General features: G+C 37.9%; 1 protein-coding gene across 1 annotated transcript in view; it reads right to left on the reverse strand.

Moving 5' to 3' along the window:
- The window catches only part of sli (slit guidance ligand), a 445,788-nt gene that overhangs the window by 192,719 nt on the left and 227,448 nt on the right, over positions 1-25,621 (reverse strand). Inside the window, exons 2-3 of the mRNA XM_065359909.1 lie at positions 18,955-19,026; positions 17,518-17,589 (exon numbers count right to left, since the gene is read on the reverse strand). Coding sequence (XP_065215981.1) covers positions 17,518-17,589; positions 18,955-19,026 — 144 coding nt within the window. The remainder of the gene's footprint in view (positions 1-17,517; positions 17,590-18,954; positions 19,027-25,621) is intronic.

Consider the following 25,621-nt stretch of genomic DNA (forward strand, 5'->3'; position numbering starts at 1 on the left):
TAAGCACTTGAAATTTTGTCAGTTCCTCAGGACTCCCCCTTAAAAAAAAAGTTCTTGGAGGATAGGCTGGGGGCTGCAACTGATCCTTATGCGAGTCCACCGACTAATAAGTAAGTACTTCTTATATGACCAGCTTCGTGTTTTATTGCAGTTGAATGTTCTTTTCAGACGTGCCAATTTTCCTCAAAGAGAGGAAATTTTTCAAAATATGCATTGTGATTTTTTACTTCTACTACTACTTCCACCTCTTTTCAAAAAGAACTGCCCCAGTTCTAAAAGATAGTATACTTGAGATTCTGAGTGGCGTCGATCAATGATCAAGGTCGCCATTGTTCTCAAAATCCAAGACCTCTTTTAGAGTTCTACAGAGTGGTTAAAAATTCTAAATTTGAAAATTGTTTCTTCCCAAATATTTTGAATTAAGGCAAAACATCGAAAGATATGGGGGAATATTTTGGAATTCAGTTGTGTCAATTTTTCGATCATTATTGCCAATTTCATAAACTCGAAAAATTTGTATCAATTTTAACCAATTTGTCATTAAACTAAAATACTAAATATTAGAAACTAGTACTAAAATAATTTCAATTTACTGATGAAAAAAATGAAATTTTACTAAGTAGGTAATACTAGGTACTAGGTAGGTACATGACATTCGTATCAGATAAATTTCGTGGGTGAAACTCGAGTATTGAAAAGAAAACCAAACAGGCTATAATACGTGAACTGAGAGCTTAAGCTTTTAAGAATTCATAATTCAAGAAGTAAAAACATAATTTTTGACGATCAGGAAAGTCTATTTTTCAAAATTTGATACTTATTCTTAAAAAATTGAACAAGAACAAGCTTCTGAAATTTCATACTTCAAGAAGTAAAACAAAATTTTGACAATAGGAAAAAAACTCCAACTTTTCTCAACGTTGACTATTGAGTTGATATTAAGGAACGTTTTTTCTATTTTTTATTTTTGAAAAAGAAAATTTTCCATAATTTGTTAGTTTTCTAATTTCTTCAAATTTTACCACCCTCCCTCCCATCATCAAATTTACCACTGTAGGCGGGCGCCTTGCCTTGCCTTGCCTTGCCTATTGAATTAGAAAACTAAATCGACACCCAGTACTAGTAACCTCAGAAGATGTCGGAAGAAGTAAAACCGGTTTAAATACGTAAAATCTGTGAAGAACGAAACTACCCTTCTTCATAACGTCCAACACCCACACACACCCTCTATATTTTTTAGGCTGAACTGTTACTTGGAATGTCTCATGTCCCGCCACCCGCTCCCATCCATCAGAGTACAGAACTTATACACCTGATTACTCCGCAAGTTTCAACTTTTTGAACATTTTTTTTTCACAGTATGGTTCAAAAAAATGAGATCTAGCCGAGTACGTCGCTACATTTTTGATATAAGCCTCCAGTTGCCTGCTTGGCTACTCGCAAGTTACTGTGTTTTCATAGCTATTTTTTGAGAAAAAAAATTGATAATTTCGAAAAATCGCTACGTACTCGGCTAGATAAAAGAATAAACGTCATATTAAAACAAACTCCATTGAAATCGGTCAAAAATTCACGGAGTAATCAGGTGCATAAGTTGAGCATTTTTCTCGAGCTGAAACAACTGATAACTAGTGGTAAAGAATACCCTTAAGTGTAGCGGCAAAGACTTAATACAAAGCTTTCCCTCATCACAGAGCTCTCTATGTTGTAGCTATCTACAACAATACGTACAATGTACACCTTCTTCATCTTCATGTCGCTCTTGCTCTTGCTCTTCTTCTACCACAGGCACAGAGTGTATTTCATTGCAGCAGAGCATATACGAACGTTTACCTTGCGGGCTTTAGTTACTCGTCGAGAGTACCAACCTACCCCTTTTTGTCATCTCGCCTAGTTTCGAATTTCCGGACGATTAAGTTACTACTGTGTTTTTACACGGTTACGTGAAATAACGATTACCGAGCAACTTTAAGCTTCGCGTGTACTTCCTCCTCCTTCTGCCATGCCCCTTCACCTTGCGTTGTAGTTTTGCCCGTATCGCTCTTTGCCTCCCTCACCCCTTTCGCCTAAGATGCTTATTACTTCAAAGATCAAAGCGCTAATCGATATATTACCCGGGGTGAGGAGGAGAAGGAGGTGGATGATAGCCGCAGGAAGGCATTAGAGTAATTTTCTTTTTGGCATACGAGTAGCTTCCTCGCGAATCGATGCTATGCTGGTCAACGAGCCAAAAACCAGCGACGCGATGTGTGCTGATGTGCTCAAGGTGTATTTCTTAATGTAACCCCCCCTCTCCTCTCCATAGTCCAAGGTATTAGTGGAATTGAACTCGATTAGAATGAATTTAAATGATGAATTTTGCCAAAGGCTTCACATACCTCTTCAGAAATTTTCACGTTCTGCGAACCAAAATCTCAAAGGTGGGGGATGTGGAGGGGGGTCCAAAGTGACACTTACTCTATGCTTTTGCGACTCTCGATGGCGCCACCTATCAATGACCTTATCCTCTCTGTCTCTTTCTCATTTCAGCTTCAAAGTATTTGAAATTCAAACCACGATTCGTCCAATTGATCTCCTTCCCTCCCTTCTGCTGTTTCTTTCGCTCAAAGAAGCAAAAAAAAAAAAAAATGACGAATATAAAAATGGAAACGTTCGAATAACCAGCCACCTTTTAATTGATGAAAATTGAGAAGAGAAGGCAAATCGTAGTAGCTTTTTTTATTATTATTTTCTTCTCAAATTAATCGAACACTCGATCTCTCCCTCCCCGAATCTCTCGGTGCGCGTTGTTTAATAAGTAATTACTAAAATGTATTTTGTTTCGTGTAGTTTCTGAAACTTTTTTTCTTTCTCCGAAGGGGCTACTCGAACCCTGTGTACATACCTTTCTGCTCGCCCCCCTCCACTGCTTCGGCAGCTTTGTTGCCGTGTTCGAGTGTAGAACAGACCAAACGAAAACAACTTGACACCGTATCCTGCGTTCGTCTCGCCCCTTGATGAAAAGTTTTTCAATTAGGCTCAATATCGGCGCGGAAATTCTTTTAATAAGGTAAAAGGTTGGAAAATGGGCGCGCGGAATGCGTAATTAATAAAACGAGAAACGAATTCGACGACTCGACTCGACTCGACTGGAGAGCGACCGAGGCGCGATTATAAACTGCCAACACCTAAAGAGAGAGTGAGAGAAAAGGTCTCTGCGGTGGGAAAACGGCGGTTTTCCGAATGGCAGAATAAGAAGCTGTGTGTGCGTTGTCGATGAAATGAGCGGAGCAGAGACGAGGTCGCACGAACAAGAAAGGGTACCGGCTTAAACACTGTACAGAGGAGGGAATTTAATTTAACGTGAAACTTACCCGGAAGCTGTCCAAGTGTAATTAGAGTTCGGGTCAAAATAAAGCACTTTAATAAGAACGGACGCGGGACAATAAGGCGACACTGTAAACATATCGGTTCACCAGAGAGCACGAGCAGGGTACCCGTACCATGCCATTTTCACGACCCCTGTGCCCCCTTTTTTTGGGGGCAGGGGAGGTTTCGTTTACCCTGGAGTCGAACTCTAACCGACCCCCCCCCCTCTTCACGACTACCTGGATTCGTCGATCCTTTGGATGTGTTGTCTCGAACATAATAATGTAAGTGTGCGTACATTCGTATTTAATTTTCACCTTTTTCGAGGGCGAGGGGGGTGGGAGAGGAGTTCTTTTTAGTTACGTTACTGGTGTTTGTGGCTGTCCCATATGTATGGATAAGCTTGCCGAATTCATATAAATAACCGATAAAAAGCTACCAAAGGCGTGGGTTTTTCCTCGTGTACTTTTTTTTCCTCGGGTTTTAATTTAATTAGCGACTTTTCTTTTCGCTAAAGTGTTTTTATTATTTGTTTTACTGTGTATTTGTTTCGATTTCGTGTAGTAAATCTTTTCCTCCCTTTTCTCGTACTTTTTTTCATTGTTTCCAGTTCTTTATTATTATTTTTTTTTACTGTTTCGCCTTCGGAATAGGTTGTTGTTGTTGTCGCGTGCGTGTACCATTTTTGTGTCTCGGTTTGGCTTGTCTTTGAAAGCTGCTGGCAACGACCGAGCTCTCGTAACTTGGTATTTGTTTTGTAAACATTGCGCGTCGTTTTTTGGTTTTGCTCTACTGCGAAAGCGAAAGCTACAACTATGTGGGATGAAGGAAGGGTTAATCTTCTTCATTTTCGAAGCGAATGACGAAATGTGCTGCTGAAATTGGTCGTGTTGTTGGTCTTTTTGTGCTCTGTTTTCAATTCTTCTCCAAGTTGGAGACGAGGAAATGCATTTTCTTAAGTAATAAGATTACGTGATGTACTTAGGGTTGTGTTTTCTGCATTTTGATTGTACGAGTCTACGATATGGCCTACTTTCGGTGCATGTTTTGTTTTGGCTTTTGGCGAATTTTCCTAAAATGACACTGCTGGTACTTACGGATATGCTGAAAATGTCTTTCCTCGTTTTCACAACTTCCTCAATATAGTCGGAGGCTCGCATAAGGATCACTTGCACTCCCCTGCCGAACCTCCGGGACAACTTTTTCCTTAAAGGAGGAGAGTCCTAAGAAACATTTCTAGCTCTTGTCCTAAAAAAAAAGTGGTCCTACTTACAAAATGGCGGTCATTCTGATTGACAGGTCAGCCGAAATCACAGATTTTGCGTTCCAACATAGGACTAGCATAACATTTTGTAAACCGTACGAAGGTACTCTCTAAATTTCACTGTTTCAAATTTAGAGAGTAGATCGAAAGAGCAGACAAAAATTATTTCAAGTGTTAAAGTGCGTTTTTCGATTTTTGGCGAATTTTCAAAAATCAAATTTAGCTAAAAAATGAGGGAAAATCAAAATTTTACCAAATTGACAAAGAAAGCTGAAATTTGGGATATACCCTGTTTTCGACCTGCCAAATCGATTGGAAACTGTTTCAAACCGTTTTTACCAGTTCTGGAGCCTCCAGCACATTTTTTAAACTCGGAATTCTCACAAAATTTCATCAAATATGGAGTTGGAAAGCCAAAATCAATTCTGCAAACTAATTTCAATACGCTGCGAAGTCGACTGCTGGTATTTCAAGTTGTTTTGGTGCCTCCAAGAACTTTTTGAAAATTACTGGGGCCTCCAGTAAATTTTTGAAACTTGGAAAATGTCATCAAAATGGAGATGGAAAGCTGAAATTAACTATGCACTCCAATTTCAACACCCTCTGAAGACGACTTCAGGTGGGTTTAAGTAAAGAGTCCACGAAAAAAACCAGGTAAGTCACTTTTTTTCAAAAATGAGTTTAGGGCTGAATTAAATTCACACCAAGGAGTAGAAAAATGTAGTCCTTTTAGATTTTGAAAAAAGTCGATTTTTCGTGGTTAAAATGGCCTTTTAAAAAAGGGGGAGGGGAGAGAACTGAGCCGAGACCAAATGTGAGGCGACAGGAAGAAAATTTCAACATCGTTAACTATTTAGAATGCGAAAATTTTTCATTATGTCATCATAATAATCGATTTTCATCGAATTCAAGTTGTTGAAAAACACTAATTTTTTGATTTTTTGCTTGATTTTTTCACAAAAAGAGTGACTTTTCAACTCGTGACTGGCGTATCTCTTCATTTTTTTTCTAGCATGCCTCAAGTTGTGTTTGTGGGATGTTGTGTGATGTATTTCCAGTCATTACTTAGATGAAATTCAAATTCACTACAAAATTGGAGCATTCTGATGCTTCAAAACGCCGTAACACAAAAGTTTGAAAAAGTGACTTACCTGGTTCTTTCCGTGGACTCTTCAAGTAATTTTGGAGCTTACAGATTGAAATTAGTTTGTAGAGTGAATTTCGGATTGCTAACCCCATTTGATGAAATTTTGAGGAAATTTCGAGTTTCAAAAATCTACTGGAGGCTCTAGTAATTTTCGAAAAATCGCTGGAGGCTCCAAAACGACTTGAAATTTACCTGCAGTCGACTTCATAGCGTATTGAAATTAGTTTGCAGAATTAATTTCGGCTCTCCAACTCCATTTGATGAAATTTTGTGAGAATTTCGAGTTTCAAAAATCTGCTGGAGGCTCCAGAACTGGTCAAAACGGGTTGAAACAGTTTCCAATCGATGAAAATAGGGTACATCCTAAATTTCAGCTTTCTAGGTCAATTTGGTAAAATTTTGATTTTTTCTCACATTTTGGCCAAAATTTGATTTTTGAAAATTCGCCAAAAATCGAAAAAGGCACTTTAGCTCTTGAAATTTAAACAGATGATGAATTTTTGTCTGCTATTTCGATCTACCTTTGTACGGTTTAAAAAATTTTATGCTAGTCCTATGTTAGAAAGCAAAATCTGCGATTTCGACTGAACTGTCAATCAAAATGGCCGCCATTTTATAGGTAGGCCACTTTTTTTTGAGGACAAGGGCTAGAAATGTTTCTTAGGACACCCCTTTTAAGAAAAAAGTTGTCTCGAAGGATCCCCGACTAATATTATAAATGAGCGATTTTTGAGAGTCTTATTTCCGACCCCTTACTTTTGTAAAAAGGCGCCAATCGATGTTTTCAAATCCATTTGGACGGAACTTTTTGTATTTTGTTCCACTTAGAAAAGGGAAAATTATTTCAAAACTATTCTGAAATCGATTCAAAGTTCAAAATTTTTCTGAAAATCTATCCTAGTTGAACAATCATTTCGAAATTTTCTGAAAAATGATTCGAAGAATTGTGCGAAAATTTGTTCAAAATCAGAATGAAAAATATAAAATTCTAATGTGACCCCAAAATTGTCTGAAGAAGGTTCGGAAATAGTGAAATCATTCATTAAAAGCAAGGTCTAGAATTTGAATTATACCGGATGCTTGTCTCGTCCTCCCCTCCTCCTCCCAAAGTTTTGGTCCCAACAATTTGCTTTGCTGAGTTAAAATTTGATCTCATTTTCTAGAATAAGATGTTTTTATGGTTTTTGGATAACTTTTTTTTACAATTTTTAAAGCATTTTTAGGTATTATTTTGAGGGATTCTTCAAACAAATTCGGGATGAATTCTTGATTTTAAAAAAATTTCAGACGATTTTCGGATTTTGGATTAGTTGTTGAAGAATTTTGAAGCGATTTTAACACTAGTTTTTTCCGACAGTGTAATGCAAAAAATGAAAATTGTTGAAAATTGAACTGAGATATGCTAATGTGTACGCCAGTCGGATGATTTGTGTTAAAGTACAGGATCCTTCCACCTACCACCTGAATACCTACGTTTGTAAAGTACGATTTATTGTACCACCAAAGGTGTCAAATTATACACAATCATACGTACGTGATCGCGAATAAAATTCGGATCAATATACCACGATGTATTTTAGGAATCATTGGCTCGTCTCTGAATGAAATTCGAATTGCAGTAGCGATGCGAATACCGACGATACCGGCGCTGTGCCGATGCCGCCGTGCACATCCGCAATCGTCTATTGTTCTGGGGATCGTTTTGACACGTCTTTTCAGGGCGCGTATCGTTTAAGGTGGAAAAGCGCGGAGCCGGAGATGCGGAGAGAACGTAGACAGAAAAGGCAGGAATAGTGATATCCTACGGCGCGGGGCTGTTGTGTTGTTTGCCTACTGTACTATATAATATACATAAATAAAAGCAGCGAAAGCTACCTCGTTGCAAATCAGTTTAATGTTACCACCTCGATCCTCTCGACCCTTGTTCTTCACCATGCCATAGCATCATAATACCCGACGCGGCGCGGCGCGGCACGCCGCCAATGACATTTGCAACCTATCAAAATACCAGCCGAGATGTTCGGTTTGAAAATTTCCACAATTCATTGTGCATCTGTGTGTGTATGTGTTTCTGTGGAAACGTCATCGACGTCGCAGAAGCATATCTTCATCGTCTGTTCCACCCTGACACCCCCCCCCCCCGACGTAGACTTTGGCTTTACGACGACGACGGCGTCGACGACTTCGAACAATTGATAATTATATTTTGTGTCAAAGCAAGCCGTATGCGACAGAGGCAGTAGGTACCTTACCTATATACACAGCCTTGCCTAGTTCATCGAAGCTCGAAATTCGTTTACTAAGCTGTTCAAGCAGGCCTTAGGCATGGTTGGTAAGTTCGAGTGGCTCACTTATAATCCACTTTGGAGTGGGTGATTTTATCGCACCGCGTCGTAGTCGAGTCGTCGTCGTCGTCGATGTCGGTTACAAAAACACGTCAATTTTACGCGTCACCGCCATCGCCACCACTGTCGTCGTTGTCGTCGTCGGCCTTTGCAACTATACGCTTCTGTGTTTCGAGTGCTATTTTCACAATACTACGTGGTAATCTTTTCATCGGGTTATGTAGTTCGAATCGAATGCTGCAGCAATAAAGCCACACGAAAACGACAACGAGCGAGCCAAATGAAATCCGCACAGTACAAATAATAATTATTAATACTATACCCGTCCCCTGCAGCACCCTGCATCCTGAAACTTGTTAAGTCCTCCGCAAAAAGCGCAATTACCCTAATAAGAGCTTGGGCTGCGTTGTTCTACGTACAATTTCTCACCCCATTGTAAACTCCCTAACACCTTGTCGAACACATAGTAGGTATACGCGGTGTAGATGCAGCAGAAGCAGAAGCAGGCTGAGATTGGGAAAAAAAGAGAGCTTTAACAAGAAACTGTGTATAAATCTATTATCGGGGTGGTCTTATATTATTAATTTACCCTCGCACAATAGCGCACAGCGACGCGGTGTTTGGAAGAGACGGGAATTGGTAAAATATAACGAAAAAATATTAAGCAATAAATCTGGCCGATAACGTGTTTTTAAAACTGCTGCTTGTACACAAGTCGACCGAAAAAATAGATATTAATATTACTTTTTTTTTTCATCGCGCGCCTTACTATTTTGGTCGGGGCTCCGATCGTTTGGCGGCGGCGACGACGACGACAGTGGCGTTTATTAAACGAATTAAAAAATTAATTTATTACTCGAGGTTTCCACAACGAGGCCGAGTAGGAATCACAGTAGTACTAAGTACACGTTTCGAGGGAAATCTCGATTTTAATCGCGATGTAGCCGATTTGGAAGGTGGAAAATGTATTTGTCTGAATTAGGGATGAATTCTTTTCACATTTTTCATGCAATTTTAGTGAATTTTGAACAAACGTACCCACTTTGATGTTTTTTTTTAGTGTTTTTAAACGTCAATTTAACATATAGGTATTCTTCAACACTTTTCCATCAATTTTTGAAAAACTTTCAAAAATTCGTCATTTTTTGGTGATTTACTGCTGAGTTTTTGAATACATCAAGTTGTGTTTAGAAAGGGTTTCAACAATACATTTTACGCAAATTTCAATAATTAATTTCCAAGAGGCCTGATAGGTAGGGTAGACAGACAACTTATAGGTATAGGGTCATTCCACGTCAATTGGACCAACAAGGGGTAGGTAGGTTCGGCGATTTTTTTTGAAATTTTTCTTGTGGGAAGACCCGCCGAAGAGATGACCAATGGCGCAAATCGCAGCCCTCTAGCTCATTCTTAAAGGCAGCCAGGGGGTGTCAAAGTTTTCAGTGATCCTAAAATACCATCAATTTCAGCAGTGGATTACTCCATAACCGCGATACCTACTAAAATTGAACTTTTCCCCATAGTTAGGTGTTTTGAAAGGCTTTTTGGTGATATCATAAAAATCGGTGTTGCCACTTTTTTTCGTACAAAAAATTAGCTCAAAAAGTTTCGAAACGTAGTTTTCATATCGTTCCGACTCTCAAAAATTCTGAAAAAAATATATTATGAATTATGAACAACTGTTCATGCTGAACAACATATTGAAAAATTGGGATGGTAACTTGTCGCAAAGTCAATTTAAAAAATTTTACGAGTAAGTTTGCGAAAAAATGCGATTTTTTTACTTAAAACATGAAAAAAATTTTTGATTGGTAAAGTTGATCCATTTGACCCCTATTTTTACGTATCCGTTGAAAAAGTTGAAAAAACCCCTTCACTGTATGAAATTAACTCATCACAAAAAAATCAAAATTTTCGAAAAAATTCAAAAAATAACAAATTTTAATTTTTTTGCTGTGAGTGTGATTTTTATCAACTTTTTTCATGAAATACGTCAGAAAGAGGCCAAAATAAAACAACTGAATAAATCTGAACTTTTTTTGATGTTTGAAATCGAAAATTGAATTTTTTCGAATTTTGATTTTCCTGTGAGGAGTTTATTTCATCGAGTTAGAGGGTTTTCTTAACTTTTTCAACAGATACGTACAAATAGGGGTCAAATGGGTCAATTTTTTTCATGTTTTGAATTCAAAAATCGCATTTTTATGCAAACTTAAAATTTTTTTAAATCGACTTTGCGACAAGTTACCATCCCAATTTTTCTATATGTTGCTCAGCATGAACAGTTGACCATAATATATTTTTTTCAAAATTTTTGAGAGTCGGAACAATATGAAAACTACGTTTTGAAACTTTTTGAGCTAATTTTCTGTACGAAAAAAAGTGGCAACACTGATTTTTATGATATCACCAAAAAGCCTTTCAAAACCCCTAACTATGGGAAAAAGTTCAATTTTAGTAGGTATCGCGATTATCGAGTAATCCACTGCTGAAATGGATGATATTTTAGGTTCACTGAAAACTTTGACACCCCCTGGCTGCCGTTAAAAATGGGCTGGAGGGCTACGATTTGCGCCATTGGTCATCCCTTCGGAAGGTCTTTTCACTGGAAAAATTTCAGAAAAATCGCGGAACCCACCTACCACTTCTTGGTCCAATTGACGTGGAATGACCCTATAGGAAAGTCAGACAGACAGGTCAACTAACTTCAGAGACCAGACAGGCAGACAGGCGACCTTGGGAAACCAAACAGGTACGCAGAAAACATCGAGAGGTCAGGTAAACAACCTTAAGAGACTATAAAGACGCGTCAATGACCTTGAGTTTGGAACTAAACCTCCCCCACCCATACAATGACCATATGATCATTTTCAAAGTCACGACTCAAATGTGGATAAACTCGTTAAACAGGTCGAGTAGGTAATTAGGTATAACACGAAACTCGAATTTTAGCTGCCCAACTTCTGAATTCACGCCTTCTGGAGCAAATTTCAAAATTTTGGAGAAATTGAAAATCGCGCTGGAGGCTCCAGAATGGTTGGGAATGGTGAAATTCGCCCTTGGGGGGTTAGTTCTGGTTGAAATACAGCGATTCACGAAAATTTTGAAAATTTCCTCGCAAACGGTCGAAACATAGCTGGTCAGAAAACCTCTCTTAAGGCGCCGTCCCACAGTGGGCTGTGAGCATGAGCACCCTCAAAACGGGTGTAATTCAAAAACTTACAATAAACCCAAAAGGCCAAAAATAATTGTAAAATGATATCCTCCCTCATGTTTTTGGGGTCGCCGAATACGAATTTGACAATGTTTTTTTTGTGAAGGTATGGGTTGAGGGGTGAGGGGGAGGGGTCAAAAATTCAAAAGTTGACCATAATGACGTGTGATATGTCGAAATGTATGTTTTCGAAGATGTAGATCACGAATCTGACAAATATTTTTTTCGTAGGGATGAATGGTGGGGGATGAAGGTGATGAAAACGGTAAAAAATTCAAAATTCGATTATAATGACGTGTGATATGTCGAAATGTATGTTTTCGAGGGTGTAGATCACGAATCTGACAATATTTTTTCGTAGAGGTGAATGGTGGGAGATGAAGGGGGTGAAAAATTCAAAATTTGAACATGATAATGTGTGATATGTCGAAATGTATGTTTTTGAGGGTGTAGATCACGAATTTGACAATATTTTTTTCGTAGGGGTGAATATTGGGGGATGAAGGGGGTGAAAAACAGCGATAAATTCAAAATTTGACTATAATGATGTGTGATATGTCAAAATGTACGTTTTCGAGGGTGTTGAAGGGGTGAAGGGTGGGGGATGAAGAATTTTGTGTTGGGGAGCCGTCAAAAAGCCTCAGTAAGAAAAAAATTTGTAACGTTTCAACATGTGATGAAGTTGTGAAAACTGAACCAAATAAATAAAATTGATTGATTGATTGATTGACTATGATTTTACACTACAATCGACTGTATGGGGGTCGTTGGGTCACTTTCGGTGAAAAATGGCAATTGACATCTTGAAATACACTATCTCAAGTATTATACCAGCCACTGGAATTTCCCGTGCATCTATACGTGCAAAAATTTGTTCTATTCCAATTTATGCAGCCGAGTAGGAGAAAAACGGGGTTTTAAGATGAATTTTTTATCTCTATAATTAGATACTTTATAAAAACTAAAATCCAGTAAATTGATGGAAAGTACTTACTTTCAGTTGAATCATTCATACTTGGTACATTTCGACATATCGCACATCATTATAATCGAATTTTGAATTTTTCACCGTTTTCACCCCCTTCATCCCCCTCCATTCACCCCTACGAAAAAAATATTGTCAGATTCGTGATCTACACCCTCGAAAACATACATTTCGACATATCACACGTCATTATGGCCAAATTTTGAATTTTTGACCCCCCCTCACCCCCCACACCGTACCCCTGCAAAAAAAATATTGTCAAATTCGTATTCTGCGACCCCAAAAACATAAGGGAGGATATCATTTTATAATTGTTTTTGGGTTTATTGTAAATTTTTGAATTACGCCCGTTTTGAGGGTGCTCACAGCCCACTGTGGTCCCCCACCAAAATCGGCTCAAATGTGGATAAACTCGTTAAACAGGTCGAATATAACACGCAACTCAATTTTTAGCTGCCCAAATTTATATTCACGCCTTTTGGAGCAAATTCAAAATTTTGGAGAAATTGAAAATCGCGCTGGAGGCTCCAGAATATAGCTGTAAATGGTGAAATTTGTATTTGAGAATTTGATATCAGTTCTAGGACTCATTTTTGATCATTTTCACTGATCAAGTATACCTACGTAGTACGTACCTAATTACTTGTTTCAAAAAAATGCATAAATCATCAAAAATAGTCAATTTTGAATTTTTAAACGTTCGCCAAAAATCGAAAAATGAAGTAGGGCAGTAGAAAATTTGGTTTCGAAGGATTTAGACCATGCTCTTTCCAAAAATCGCGGTTACGTTCAAATTGGAGGGAGATACCTCAAGGTGAATAACTTTCATCTAAAATGAAGGTCTCCATAAAATCTGAGGGAAAAAATCCTCCAATTCTATTTTCGCGATCCACTAATAACTCGCACATGCTCCAAAAATCGAGATACATAGTTTAAAACTTCAAAATACTCAATCTACATCACACCCTAATTTGAGGAAAACCTCCCCTTCTCTCCCCTTCCTCCCCCAACAAAACACACTTTACACATTCAAACGACTACACAGTTGTAACCCTTTCTTTCAATTTATACACACTGCATCCAAAAGCAACCACGTACCTCTACCTACCTAAATATTTCTATGCACCTAGCAGAAAAAGCAGGAAAGACGTGAAACTCGCCTACCATCACGTACAGCAGTTCTAAGGATCAACGTATAGCACACCCAGAGAAAAGAATAATATAAATAAAAAGCAGCTAAAATTAGGGTGCTTTGTAGGCAGCCTACCTCATCCCCTATTTACCTGTGGTGTCTACGTTTTGCCATATTTTTCGGTCTGTTCGAACGTTTATAGTATACGTACGTACGTAAACGCACGAATAAATATCCAGCCAACAACAACCAACAAAACTCCAAACACGACGATGATGACGACGACGTCGACGTCAAAATAAACCTATACAAAATACTACTACGCGGCGGCGGCGTGGCGCTCAAAAGCTCGCTGCTTTTTGTAAACTCGTAATATAAGGTACACGTAAAACTCGGCAGAATGGCATATTGTTAGAACTTGTGTAGTAGCTAGTACATTGTACATGTACACTGTACATGTATATTGAAAATTATGCTACTAGATGGTATATGATGTAGGTAGGTAGTACAGTGTAGTATACAGCGTACCTTTACATTGTATACGCGCTCCGATGATGACACACAATACGCAAACCGCCCCTGCCCCCCGACCCCAACTTCGCCCATCGCCAAAAAATAAAGGTACCTGCGAAACTCAAACTAGTATAATTCTCCGGCGCACCAGCGATGAATAGCGTAACTCCGGCGAAAACACGTATAAATTTTCCGCACAACCCGACGAGAACACAACGTATAACATGTAGTAGTTTTACTATACGACGACGACTACGACGATGACGCCAAAAAGCCAGAGTAGTATTCGAGCGCGAAAATTCCCCTTATTATATAGTCGAGCAAATTTATGAATAAAAAATTCCTTCGCCAAAGTTGAAATCAACTTGTACGAGTAATAACGCGAACGGCGGCAGAGTCGCGAGGGTGGAGACGAAACGGGGGATGTAATTTAGTACAGTTCTACGTATTGTGATTTCTGAAAGCGCGCAGAAAATATGACCGTGGAGGTCGATGCGTTTGGAAAATAACATTTACCAAAAAAAGAAAGCGTCGGAGAAGAAGAACAACGTAAGTATTTTTTCTGTTTGAAATTGAACCAAGATTGCAAAATATGATTTTATATAGAGTCAACGTCCTCGATAAAACATCTACATATTTTATCCTTATCTCAATAGCCTACTCTACATTATCATCGCTATTTCTGTGCTCTGTTTCCTACTTGAGTGATAATGAGTTTAAAACAAAATTTAGTCTCATCAAATCGGATGCCAGGCATAACAAAATCGTCAACTCAAATTTGAAAAGTCTGATATGAAAAACCATAAAATCAACATTTGTACATGATTTCGAAGTCATAACATCTACCACTTCATACCTACTCTAAAACCAGAACTCTAATTTTGCGAAATGTCGATGCAGTATTCCAACGACCCCCAATTTCAATCCCTCTTAGGATTTGAGTTCTACAGCATAACTGTATTATCAAAAACCAATTATACAATAATACACGTTATACTCAAAGATCTATACTCATCCATCCACCCACTTAGGGCCATTTACCCATATGTATGCCTTCCCAAGGTCGCCTAACCACCTGTCTAAATTAATTTATCTGGCTTCCCAAGGCCGTCTGTCCACCTGTCTAACCTCCTAAGGTCGTTGACCCATTTGTCTGTCTTCTCAGGGCCGACTGTCTGCCTGTCTAGCCTCCTTAGGCTCCTTAGGTCATTGATCCATCTGTTTTGCTTGTCGAGGTCGTATGTCTGCCTAATGTGGCCTATAAAGATCATTGACTTATCTGTCCGACTTCTCAAGGTCGTCTGTCTGCCTTATATCGTCTATTAAGGTCATTGACCCATATGTCTGACTTCTCAAGGTCGTCTGCCTGTCTTATATGGTCCATTAAGGTCATTGACCCATCTGTCTGGCTTTTCAAGGACGTATACCCGGCCGTCAAAGACATTAAGGTAATTGACCTGCCTATCATGACGACTCTCAATGTCATTGGCCCATCTGTATGACTTTTCAAGGTCGTCTGTCTGTCTGTCTTATATGTTATATAAGGTCATTGACCCATCAGTCTGGCTTCTCGAGGTCGTATGTCTGTCTGATGTGGCATATCAAGGTCATTGACCTATCTGTCTGACTTCTCAAGGTCGTCTATCTGCCTTATATGGTCTATTAAGGTCATTGACTCATCTGTCTGACTTCTCAAGGTCGTCTGTCTATCTTATATGGTATATTAAGGTCATTGACCCATCTGTCTGGCTTTTCAATGACGTATATCCGTCCGTCAAGCATATTTAGGTTATTGGCCTGCGTGTCAGGACGACTCTCAAGGTCAGTGACCCGTCTGTCTGACTTTTTGAAGGTCGTCGGTCTGTCTATCTTATATGGTATATTAAGGTCATTGACCCATCTGTCTGGCTTTTCAAGGACGCATATCCATCCGTCAATCGTATCAAGGTCATTGACTCGAGTGTCAAAACGACTCTCAAGGTCATTGACTCGAGTGTCAAAACGACTCTCAAGGTCATCGACCCAACTGTCTGACTTCTCAAGGTCACCCGTCTGTCTTACATACATATTGCCTATTAAGGCCATTTGACCAGTCTGTCTGGCATCTCAAGATCGACTGTCTGTCTGCCTAGCCTCTTAAGGTCATTCACCCATCTTTCTGGACATCTCTCAAGGTCATCGACTCGTTTGTCTGCCTGTATAGCCTCTTACGGCTATTGACCCATCTGTCTGGCTTTTCAGGGTGGTCTGTCTGCCTTATTATGGCCTATTAAGGTCACTGCCCCATCTGCCTGGCTTCTCAAGGTCGTCTGCCTGTCATATATTGCCTGTCTCAAGGTTATTGGTCCGTCTTTCTGACTTTCCAAGATCATCTGTCTTTTTGGCTGTCCTCCAAAGGTCATTGACCCATCTGTCTGTCTTTTCAACATCGCCTGTCTTACTGATTAACTGGAAAAGGTCATTCACTCGTCTTTGCGGCCTCTCAGGGTCGTCTGCCCGCCAGTCGGACTTCTTGAGATCATCTACCTATCTGTCTAGCCTCTCAAAGTTGTCTAGAAGCCTGTCTATGTCTGGCTCTTCAAGGTCCTTTGTCTGTATATCTGTCTAGTCTCTCAAGGTCATTGACTCATGTGTATGACCTCTCAAGGTCACTGACCCATCTGCTTTGCCTCTTAAGATCGTTTGCCCATCTAATTGCTGAATTTTAATAAAAAGCAAGAATTTGACAATCTCAACAAAACGCGCCACCAATTTTATGGGAATTATTGGCTACAAAATAACTAATTATGCTTCTTCAAATCATCTTCGAGAAGCGAGGCTTCTTTTTTGCATTTTTTAGATAAAAAACAAGCGTTTGCTTTACCTCTTAAGTTTTTTTGAGCATCTGATTGCTGAATTTTGATAAAAAGCAAGAATTTGACAATTTCAACAAAAAGCAGCAATTTTATAGGATTTATTGGCAAAAAAATTATGTTTCATCAGAATCATATCCGCCGAGACTCCTTTCTTATTTTGCAGTATTTAGGTAAAAAAGAAGCTTTTATTATGGTAACTTTAGGTGAAAAAGCGAGACTTTTCAATTGCTAAAAAAGTTAGATTTTGAGCAATTTTTGGCAAAGAGCAAGATTTTTGAGCGATTTTTTGAAAAAAAACAAGATTTTTGAGATAGAGAAGGCAAGGACATAACAATTTAGTGAGGTTTTTGATGACGAAGATTTCGAATTTGGCATTATTTTTGGACTTCACACTCAAGGCAACTTCTTTTCAACGCCCACTTGTTTTTTTTTTGCAACGAGCACTTTTTCAGCACACATATCGACATTTCAATCCCGGCAATCTTTTTTTCAATCCCTCGTGGCTCAATTATTTTATATTATTCGGTAATTGGGTCAATTAGCGACCTGAATTCTGTTGATTTAGCCTTCATTTGTCAACTTTTAAGAGCACAAAACAATTCACGAGAACTACGCGAGGTTCATATTTTAATAATTCTAATTCGAGTATCTCTTCTCAATTATACCAACTACCTACATAATAAAAATGAAAAGTAATGTATAAAAACCACTTACAGTCTTTCCAATCTGACCAAATCTAAAAAAGCGTCGTTTTCGATGTTCTGTATCTTGTTATCCATTAACTGCCTGCAAAGTAGGAAAAAAAAGGCAATTAAAACGAGAACATCAAAAAAAAAAAAAGAATAATAAATAATCTCGCGCATTGAACCAGCTACAAACGAGAAGTGCGATCGTTTGCAAAATATTATTAACACACATTTCGAGTAGGTACCGCGAATGAACCTACATATAAACGTACCTAGCTTACTATAATTTGAAAAACGACTCCACCCAACTCGTGTAAAATGCATCAAAAAGCCGATTTCCGCGGCACCGTTTTAATTTTCTCTCGGTTTAGAAAAAAAAAACGTTTATTTTTCATCTCACTATAGAATCAGTTTTTCACTTCGTTCAATATGGTAGCACTAGGTATATACGTATTTAAGCCGCTGTATATGGCGCGTTAGATGCTACGGCACGTCAATTTAATAGGCTCCTTTAGACCTCGATAAATTTAAAAAAAAAAAAAAAAAAAAAACTTTTTATAAAAAAATACCATTTGGCGAGTGGAAAGCTGTAGCTCGGTTCTTTTAACGGTGACAGTACTTATTTTTCATCTTACCTAAGTTTCCATCCGGCTCGCAGAGCATCGCTATAAACCCACGAGTTGGCTCGCAAAATAAAAAAAAAACGAGTAAAAAAAACGAGCTCGGGAGAAGAAAATGCACTTTCCCACATCGTTTGAAGTTTTAAAAGTAAATACAGGCTGCAGGGCTACGAAAAATACGTCAAATTCAAAATCACTGTCGAGTAATTAGCACTTTGCTCGTAATTCGTACATCTAGACTCGATTGTCTGCGAACCTAAAACCGTCCCTGATTGCCTTCCATTGCCATCTATTCGCGATCCATTGTTCTAAGTCAAACTCGACGCATCCGACGCAAACTGGGAAACCCTTTATTTTTATAGACACTGGTGAAAAGCGAATAAAGACGGTAAAAAAAAAAGAAAAAAAAGGGTCAAAAGCATGACGAGGATATTCGACCACCAAGTCTAATATAAAAACCATTAACCTCCCATCCCCTCGAGCTCGCGAAAAATCCCTTAACAAATTTACTACTCTTTATGATGCTGTTGCCGTGAATTATTTCACATCATCCCTCACGACGACCGACCGTAAGGCCGAAAAGCAACGTCACAGGAGGGGCAGAGAAGAGGTGGTAGCTCTCGCATTAATAAAAATCACTACACACTACAGACGCGTTTTAATACCTGGCCCAAGTCAAGAGGACGTGTAAAAATCAATGAAAGGAAGGAGCGAAAAAAAAAACAAGATAAAACGTTTTTCGTGTCCATGTACGAGAGGGAAAATTTTTTCACGCAACTAGATCAACGTTAGTTAGGAAAAAAACGTAGAAAAACAATATAAAAAACTTCCTAATTAATACTTACAACACTTTTAGACTGCTCAATGCTTCCAGATCTGTCGCCAGGATCGTCGAAATATTGTTCCCTTGTAGATCTCTGTAAAACAAACAAAACAAAAACATACCAACTTATTAGTCGAGTACATAGAGCGAAAAAAAAATAACACAAATTTACACTCTTTCTCTACAAATCGCCGCCATCTCCATGGCCATACAGCCATAAAATCGTACATCGACTCCATCAAAAAAATACGCGAAATTTATCAGTTTTCGATTTAAAAAAAAAAAAAAGTCAACACATTATCGCCAACGCGAATCATCGAAGAGTAATAAAAAATTCAAGACCAATGAAACTGGTTCGACTACTGTAATTATACAAATATGACCCAAGTACACATTATGTCTCGATGCTGCCTCTTCGAATTCGAAATGTGTCGTCTTTGGAAAAAAAATCTTCTACATATCCATTTATATGCGTTTTCGTGCATCATTTTAGCATTTTCTTTTCTCCATTCGACCATTATTACACGTATATAAAAATTATTACCATCGCGAGTCGATTTTTATAGCGTCTTTAGCTCGAGACTAATGTACAATTAAGACCCATAATTGATGATTTTCTCAAAGCGATCCCGCTGCGGATTTCTTCTCTACTTTTTTTTTCAACCTTTTACATAGAACAAATTTTTCAAACGTGAACACAAAGTTAAAGTGTTCTTATATGTACGATACGAGTATTTGTATATGCATAAATGCAAACCAGTTTTTTTTTCTTTCATTCGAGTATTTTAAAAAGCACCCATCGTCTATTTATCAATGATCCATTCATTTTTAAATGGTTTTATGGGAGATACGTACAATCGTACGTTTACCTAATAGGTATAATATCTACCTCCATATACGTGGAAGTGTTCAAGATGTAATTTTTTTTCAAATATCTGAGATGGTTATCGGATAACAAACTCGAGATCAGATATAAATACGTAGAAAAGAGGATAAAAACCCAAGATACGGGTAATTCGATATTGGTGTATACCTACGTCTTCGTCGTATCATTTAGAATTGAAATTCATTATTAGCAAAACAACAACAGCAAAAAAAATCGTACAAAATATTGTTGAGAATTTCATAAATGGTTTGGCATTATTTTAATTTTTGGGGGGGAGGGGGGAACTGAGATGGAATTTCTTGCTAAAAAAAAAAACACCATCATGTTCAACCATTCCTTCAACTCGAACAATCTCACCAATCTCACCCCACCTGATCAACTCATCCAGATACAAATCTAACACATTGCTCGAATTTTCACCCCCCCCTCCCACCCCCGAAATTAATTTTTCGCCACAATTCTCCACGTGCAACAACACATCGCGTGTAATTATTTACAAATCGCACCTACCTCATTGTACATGTCACTTTTTAAACCACCCCTAGCTAATTTTTCAACTCTCGAATCGTCGTAAAAAAAACGCCCTCGTGGCTGGAATCGCCAAACCGCGAAAATAAGCGTGACAATGTCGGAATCGCGATGAAATTCCAACACAATAATAATATTCATTCATCCAATATTTCAAACTCATACAGGTATACAGGCCATGTTCGTGCTTGTAAACAGCAACTATGCGAGAGATGGGGCAAGCGATAATACACACAGGTGCGCCTCCCCTGTTCTCCAGCCGATGAAAATTTCGTGTTTTACCTCCCAGGAGAGGGGGAGGGGATAGGGTATGGGCAGGGCGACGAAGGTGACGCATTGGGTAGACTGAAACCACCTTCAGCACCAGCGAGCGACAGAGAACGAGAGGGATAGGAGGAAAAAAACCACATAACTTTTCCAACACTTTTCCCACAAGTTTTCAAAGTTTTATCCGCGTGTTGAAATTGTCAAACATTTGCCAGCCACTTTGTCTTTTACTTTGCCCCTTCGCCCGACCACCCTATCCGCCTTTTTAATGTGTTACGTATACATGTAATATGTGTACCATGATAAGTAGTATAATGTGTGCACTTGTATAAGTTGTATACAAAGTATTTATCGACGGTACATAATTCAACGTTATTATCCCCCCCCCTGTACCTCATCTTTTTCTTATTCTACCCGTGTCCCTGTGCTTGCATCAATATATGTACGTATTTATCTGTCTATCTATACATTATACGTAGTATAGTCGATTATTCCGAAAAGGTAATCGTTATACGGTCTTTTAGAAGTCGTCATCGAAGAGTTGTTGTTATTGTTGTTGTTGTTGGTCGTCAATGCAATAAATATATTAGTATTTAGATAGGTAGTTTAACTTGTATGTGTAATGTCCTAATGTGTATCCTCGTTGGCGCACTTCGAGCTCAACTATACAAACGATATCGTGATATACGATGAATTAAGCGATAAACAACACATACATAGATGCATACGAAGGGTGACTTCTGAGGGGGTAAGAGTTGAGGTGAGTATTTACAATTTCCACGTATAGGATAGGTACTCGTAATTTAGGTACCAACTTGAAATTAGATGACCATAAAGTTGTTAATTTTACACAGAATACACATACAAGAGTCTCAATTTTGGATATGGTACGCTGGAGAGAAAGAATACTAAAAGAAGATTGGTAGGGATTTTCTGCAAGCAAGGTGGGGGAGGGGTGGAACGGACAAAAAATTAATAAAAACCGACTTGTTTGAATAATTTTATAAATGAATTGGAAGAGGGGTGAGGAGGGAGAGACGATCAAAAAACGTCTCAAGCATCATCGATCTTGAAACAATAACTAGAGAAGTCAAATTTGAGCCCACGAAGGAAGGTTTGGAAGAAAAATTTCGATAAAGGCGATCAATTAGATTACAGAATCAGAATCAGCATCTCCAAAAATCTACATTTAGATACCTATAAGTATGACATTTTTTGAAATTTCGAGCCCACACCGGAAAGCTCCATTTCGGATGTGGTGTCCAACAGGTATCAGAATCAGAATCAGAATCAGAATCAGCGCCCTCAAAAATCTATAATTCGATAACATACTCATTTTTTTAAAATTTTGGACCTAAAGCTATTCCTCGAGAGTTCAGTACACTGGTTTCACAATCAAAATAATAGTTTCCAAAAAACCTGAATTTTGATACCCATCAGACCATATATTGCATTGTATGAAGTTTCGAGACACCCCCTCTCTCCCCTCTCTCTTGAAAAAGTTGAATTTCGATTTTAGGTCTGGAACCAATGCCTTCAAAAATCCGGAATCTCGACACTCAATATATTTTTCAAAGTTTTGGGGGCCCCAAACACTACTCTGAAGTTCTCATTTTTGGTTTCAGGGTCCAATAGATTTAAAAATCAAAATCATCTCCCTCAAAAACCAATAAGTAAGTATTTCAATGAAATCATATCACTTTTTTTTAAAATTTGAGCCCCAAGCACACCTCTGCATAGCTAAATTTTGATTTTGTGGCCCCAAGGACCACACGTGGAGTGCTCGATTTTGATTTTGACGTTCAATAAATTTAAGAATCGAAATTTTCACCCTCAAAAACCAACACATCGATAGCCATGACAAATTTTTCAAAATTTTGGATCCCAAGCCGTCCTTAAGAGGCTAAATTTCCAAAAATTTCTAAAAACTTTTTGGTACAATCATGTCATATCCATATTGTATTTTTCTAAAGTTTCAAGCCCTAAGTCGGTTTGATGGGGTTTGATGGGTTTCAAAATTAGAATCAGAGCTCTCAAAAATCTATAATTTTTGATCGCAATATAATGGGTATTTTTCAGAATTTTGAGCCCCGAATACCACTTTTGATGTGCTAAATTTTGGTTTTGGGGTCCACTACTGGTACATTTAAAAATTGAAATCAGCACCCTTATAAACCAGGTAAACTTTGATACCCTTATCCATATTATATTTTTCAAAATTTGTTAAATTCAATTTCACTGTGGAAATTTTGACAAAGGCTAAAAAAACTTTTGGGAATTATTGGGAAAAAAGTGACTTTATTTTTCGTAATGTCCGTCAAAAAAGCGAGACTTGCACAATTCTTGGAAAAATGTGAGACTTCCTGAATTTTTTCCAAAAAATTAGCCATTTTGTTAAAAAGCAGTCATTTTTGAAAAAACGAGAATTTTGGGCAAAATGCAAGATTTTGACTGTTTTTGCAAAAGGAAAATAATTTTAACAATTTTGGCAAAAAAGCTAGAATTTTGGACAATTGTTTTCAAAAAAAGAAGATTTTTCGGAAAAATGATGACATTTTTCAGAATTTTGCTGAGAGTTGTTAATTCATTTCAAAAAGCAAGATTTTGACAATTTTAACAAATAAGAATTTATGACAAATATTGAGAAAAAATAATTATACTACTTACTCTTGTTCAACTTTAGTCGAACAAGCAAGATTTTTGGACAATTTTGAATTAAGAGTGGGACATTTTTGAATTTTATAAACCTAGCAACTTTTTTTAAAAAAGAAAATTTTCATACATTTTTTCAATTTTTGGCGAAAAACAAGATTTTGATAATTTTAGCAAAAGGAAAAATGCTCTTTCGGCAATTTAAGGCAAAAAAACTTTTCTGGATAATTCTTCAAAAAAGAAACTTTTAGGAATTTTTGGAAAAAAGTAAAATTTTTTCAGCAAATTGGTCAGAAAGCGACAGTTTGGTCAATTTTTGAAAAAATTCAAGATTTTTACAATTTTAGCGAAAAGCAGAACGTTACTTATATGGCAATTATTGGAAAGTTTTTTTTTGCAATTTTGGTCAAAAAAGCGGAAATTTCGTACGATCTAACATGGAATTTTTTGTAAAAAGCGACAGTTATTTGTTTTTTTTTTTCAAAAGTGAAAATTCAAGTAAATTTCTAGAAAAACAGTAATTTTGTCAATATTTGACATAATGCAAGATTTTGATAATTTCAGCAAAAAGAAAAGCTTTTTTGGCATTCAATGGAGAAAAAAGCTAGAGTAGCTAATTCTTTGAAAAAAAAAGGTGACTTTTTGGAAGATAATGAAATGTTTTAGTAGGCAACTTTTTTTGGCAAAAAGCAAGACTTCGTGGAAATTACTGGAAAAAAAAATACTTTTTCGCAATTTTGGTCAAAAAACACCAAAATATTATATTTTTTTGTAATTGTAATTTTTGTACTTTTGGGTAACTTTGAGGAGAAAAATTTGAGAATTTTTGAAACATATTGTTAGATAATTGGAGATCGAAAGATTTAGCAAGATCCAGGAATTTATGACAATTATCAGAAAAAAATATAATTTTTTCGCAATTTTGGTAGAAAAAACGAGAATTTTGGATAACTTTTTGAGAAAAAAGTAGGACTGCAAAAAAAAAAATGACAATCCTTGGCTATTTTTTTTTTTTTTTTAAAGCAACAATTTTTGTCAATTTTTTAAAAAGCTACAATTTTCTAAATTATAAGCAGGTAGACAGATAACTAGCAGTATTGTTAATTCGGACATAATGAGGGTTCTTTACATATAAACAATATCGAAATCGAGAACTTCACACAGCTGGATAAATTACTACAGAGAAAGAAAGATACAGAAAGACTAACACACAGAAGAAAGGTGTTTATCCAAAAGCAAATCGCGTACTTTACAAAACTGGGCTAAACCTCGTGTAGCTCCTCGTATTAATTTACATGACTATGGCTCTAACTCTAACTCAGGCTCGACGACAACGTCGACTTCACAACACTCGTCTCGCTCTCCACGAATAATATAATTGGAAAATACGTTTTAATAATATTTTAAACGGTTCTCGAGCTCACGATGAGGCGGAGTGCGGGGGAATCAAATTCACGGACCGTTGTCGTTGTCACAGGCTTTATGAAAAGTTTTGCTTTTCTTTATCCCAGGCCCGATCCGACTGCTGTGTACATGCAGCTTGCGAATTAGGGTGCGAATAAAATTTACTCTCCATACTAAAAACACATAACCAAGTATACGGAACCAGCTTGGAGTAGGATAGAAAGAGCAAGAACCGGAGGAGAGTGTTAGTCGACTCGCTAGAACCTCGCGACTCACAGCTCTGCAGTTTACAGTAGATAAATTTCTTTTAATTATTTACACGCTGCTTTCCTGTGCACAGCCATACCGAGCGTCTCTCTTAAATCGTAATTACTTCAGAGAGACTTTTTCCTCCTCCTACTACTACTACCCCGAAAAGAGGAAAACTTTTCCATGACTTTTGTTCAACTTTCGCATACCTAACACAGTACCAACTCATCCATCCATCCAACACCCTGCCCCTGCCTCGTCGTCGTCGTCATCTTTATCGAAACGTTTCCGTCTTCTTCTGCTTCTTCTTTCATCTGAAGAGATTTTTTTCCTCTATGTTGTTGTTGTTTAAATGCGACACTTGTATCTCGTACGATGCGACGTGCTCGCGGTGACGTAACCAACAAAAAACACAGAGGAGGAAGAGGCGATAATGCCACGTGCCATTCAAACGGGTCCCACGTACCGCATACACCTTTGCTACCTGTGCTATCTGTCTTACTGCATTGTTGTCATCTTTGTTTTCCTCTCATCATCATAGCCTTTCTACGCCATCCACAATCCACATAATAAAAGACAACGACGCGACGATCCTAAAGAGCAGAGCAGAGCAGAGCAGACGAGAATAAGAAGGGTACCACTGCAGCAGCTTCCGATCTGCCGATGATGAGAGCGAGCTGCAGAGGTAGGTATTTTTATCTGT

Source organism: Planococcus citri, chromosome 4, assembly GCF_950023065.1.
Source record: "Planococcus citri chromosome 4, ihPlaCitr1.1, whole genome shotgun sequence".
Classification (NCBI taxonomy): domain Eukaryota; kingdom Metazoa; phylum Arthropoda; class Insecta; order Hemiptera; family Pseudococcidae; genus Planococcus; species Planococcus citri.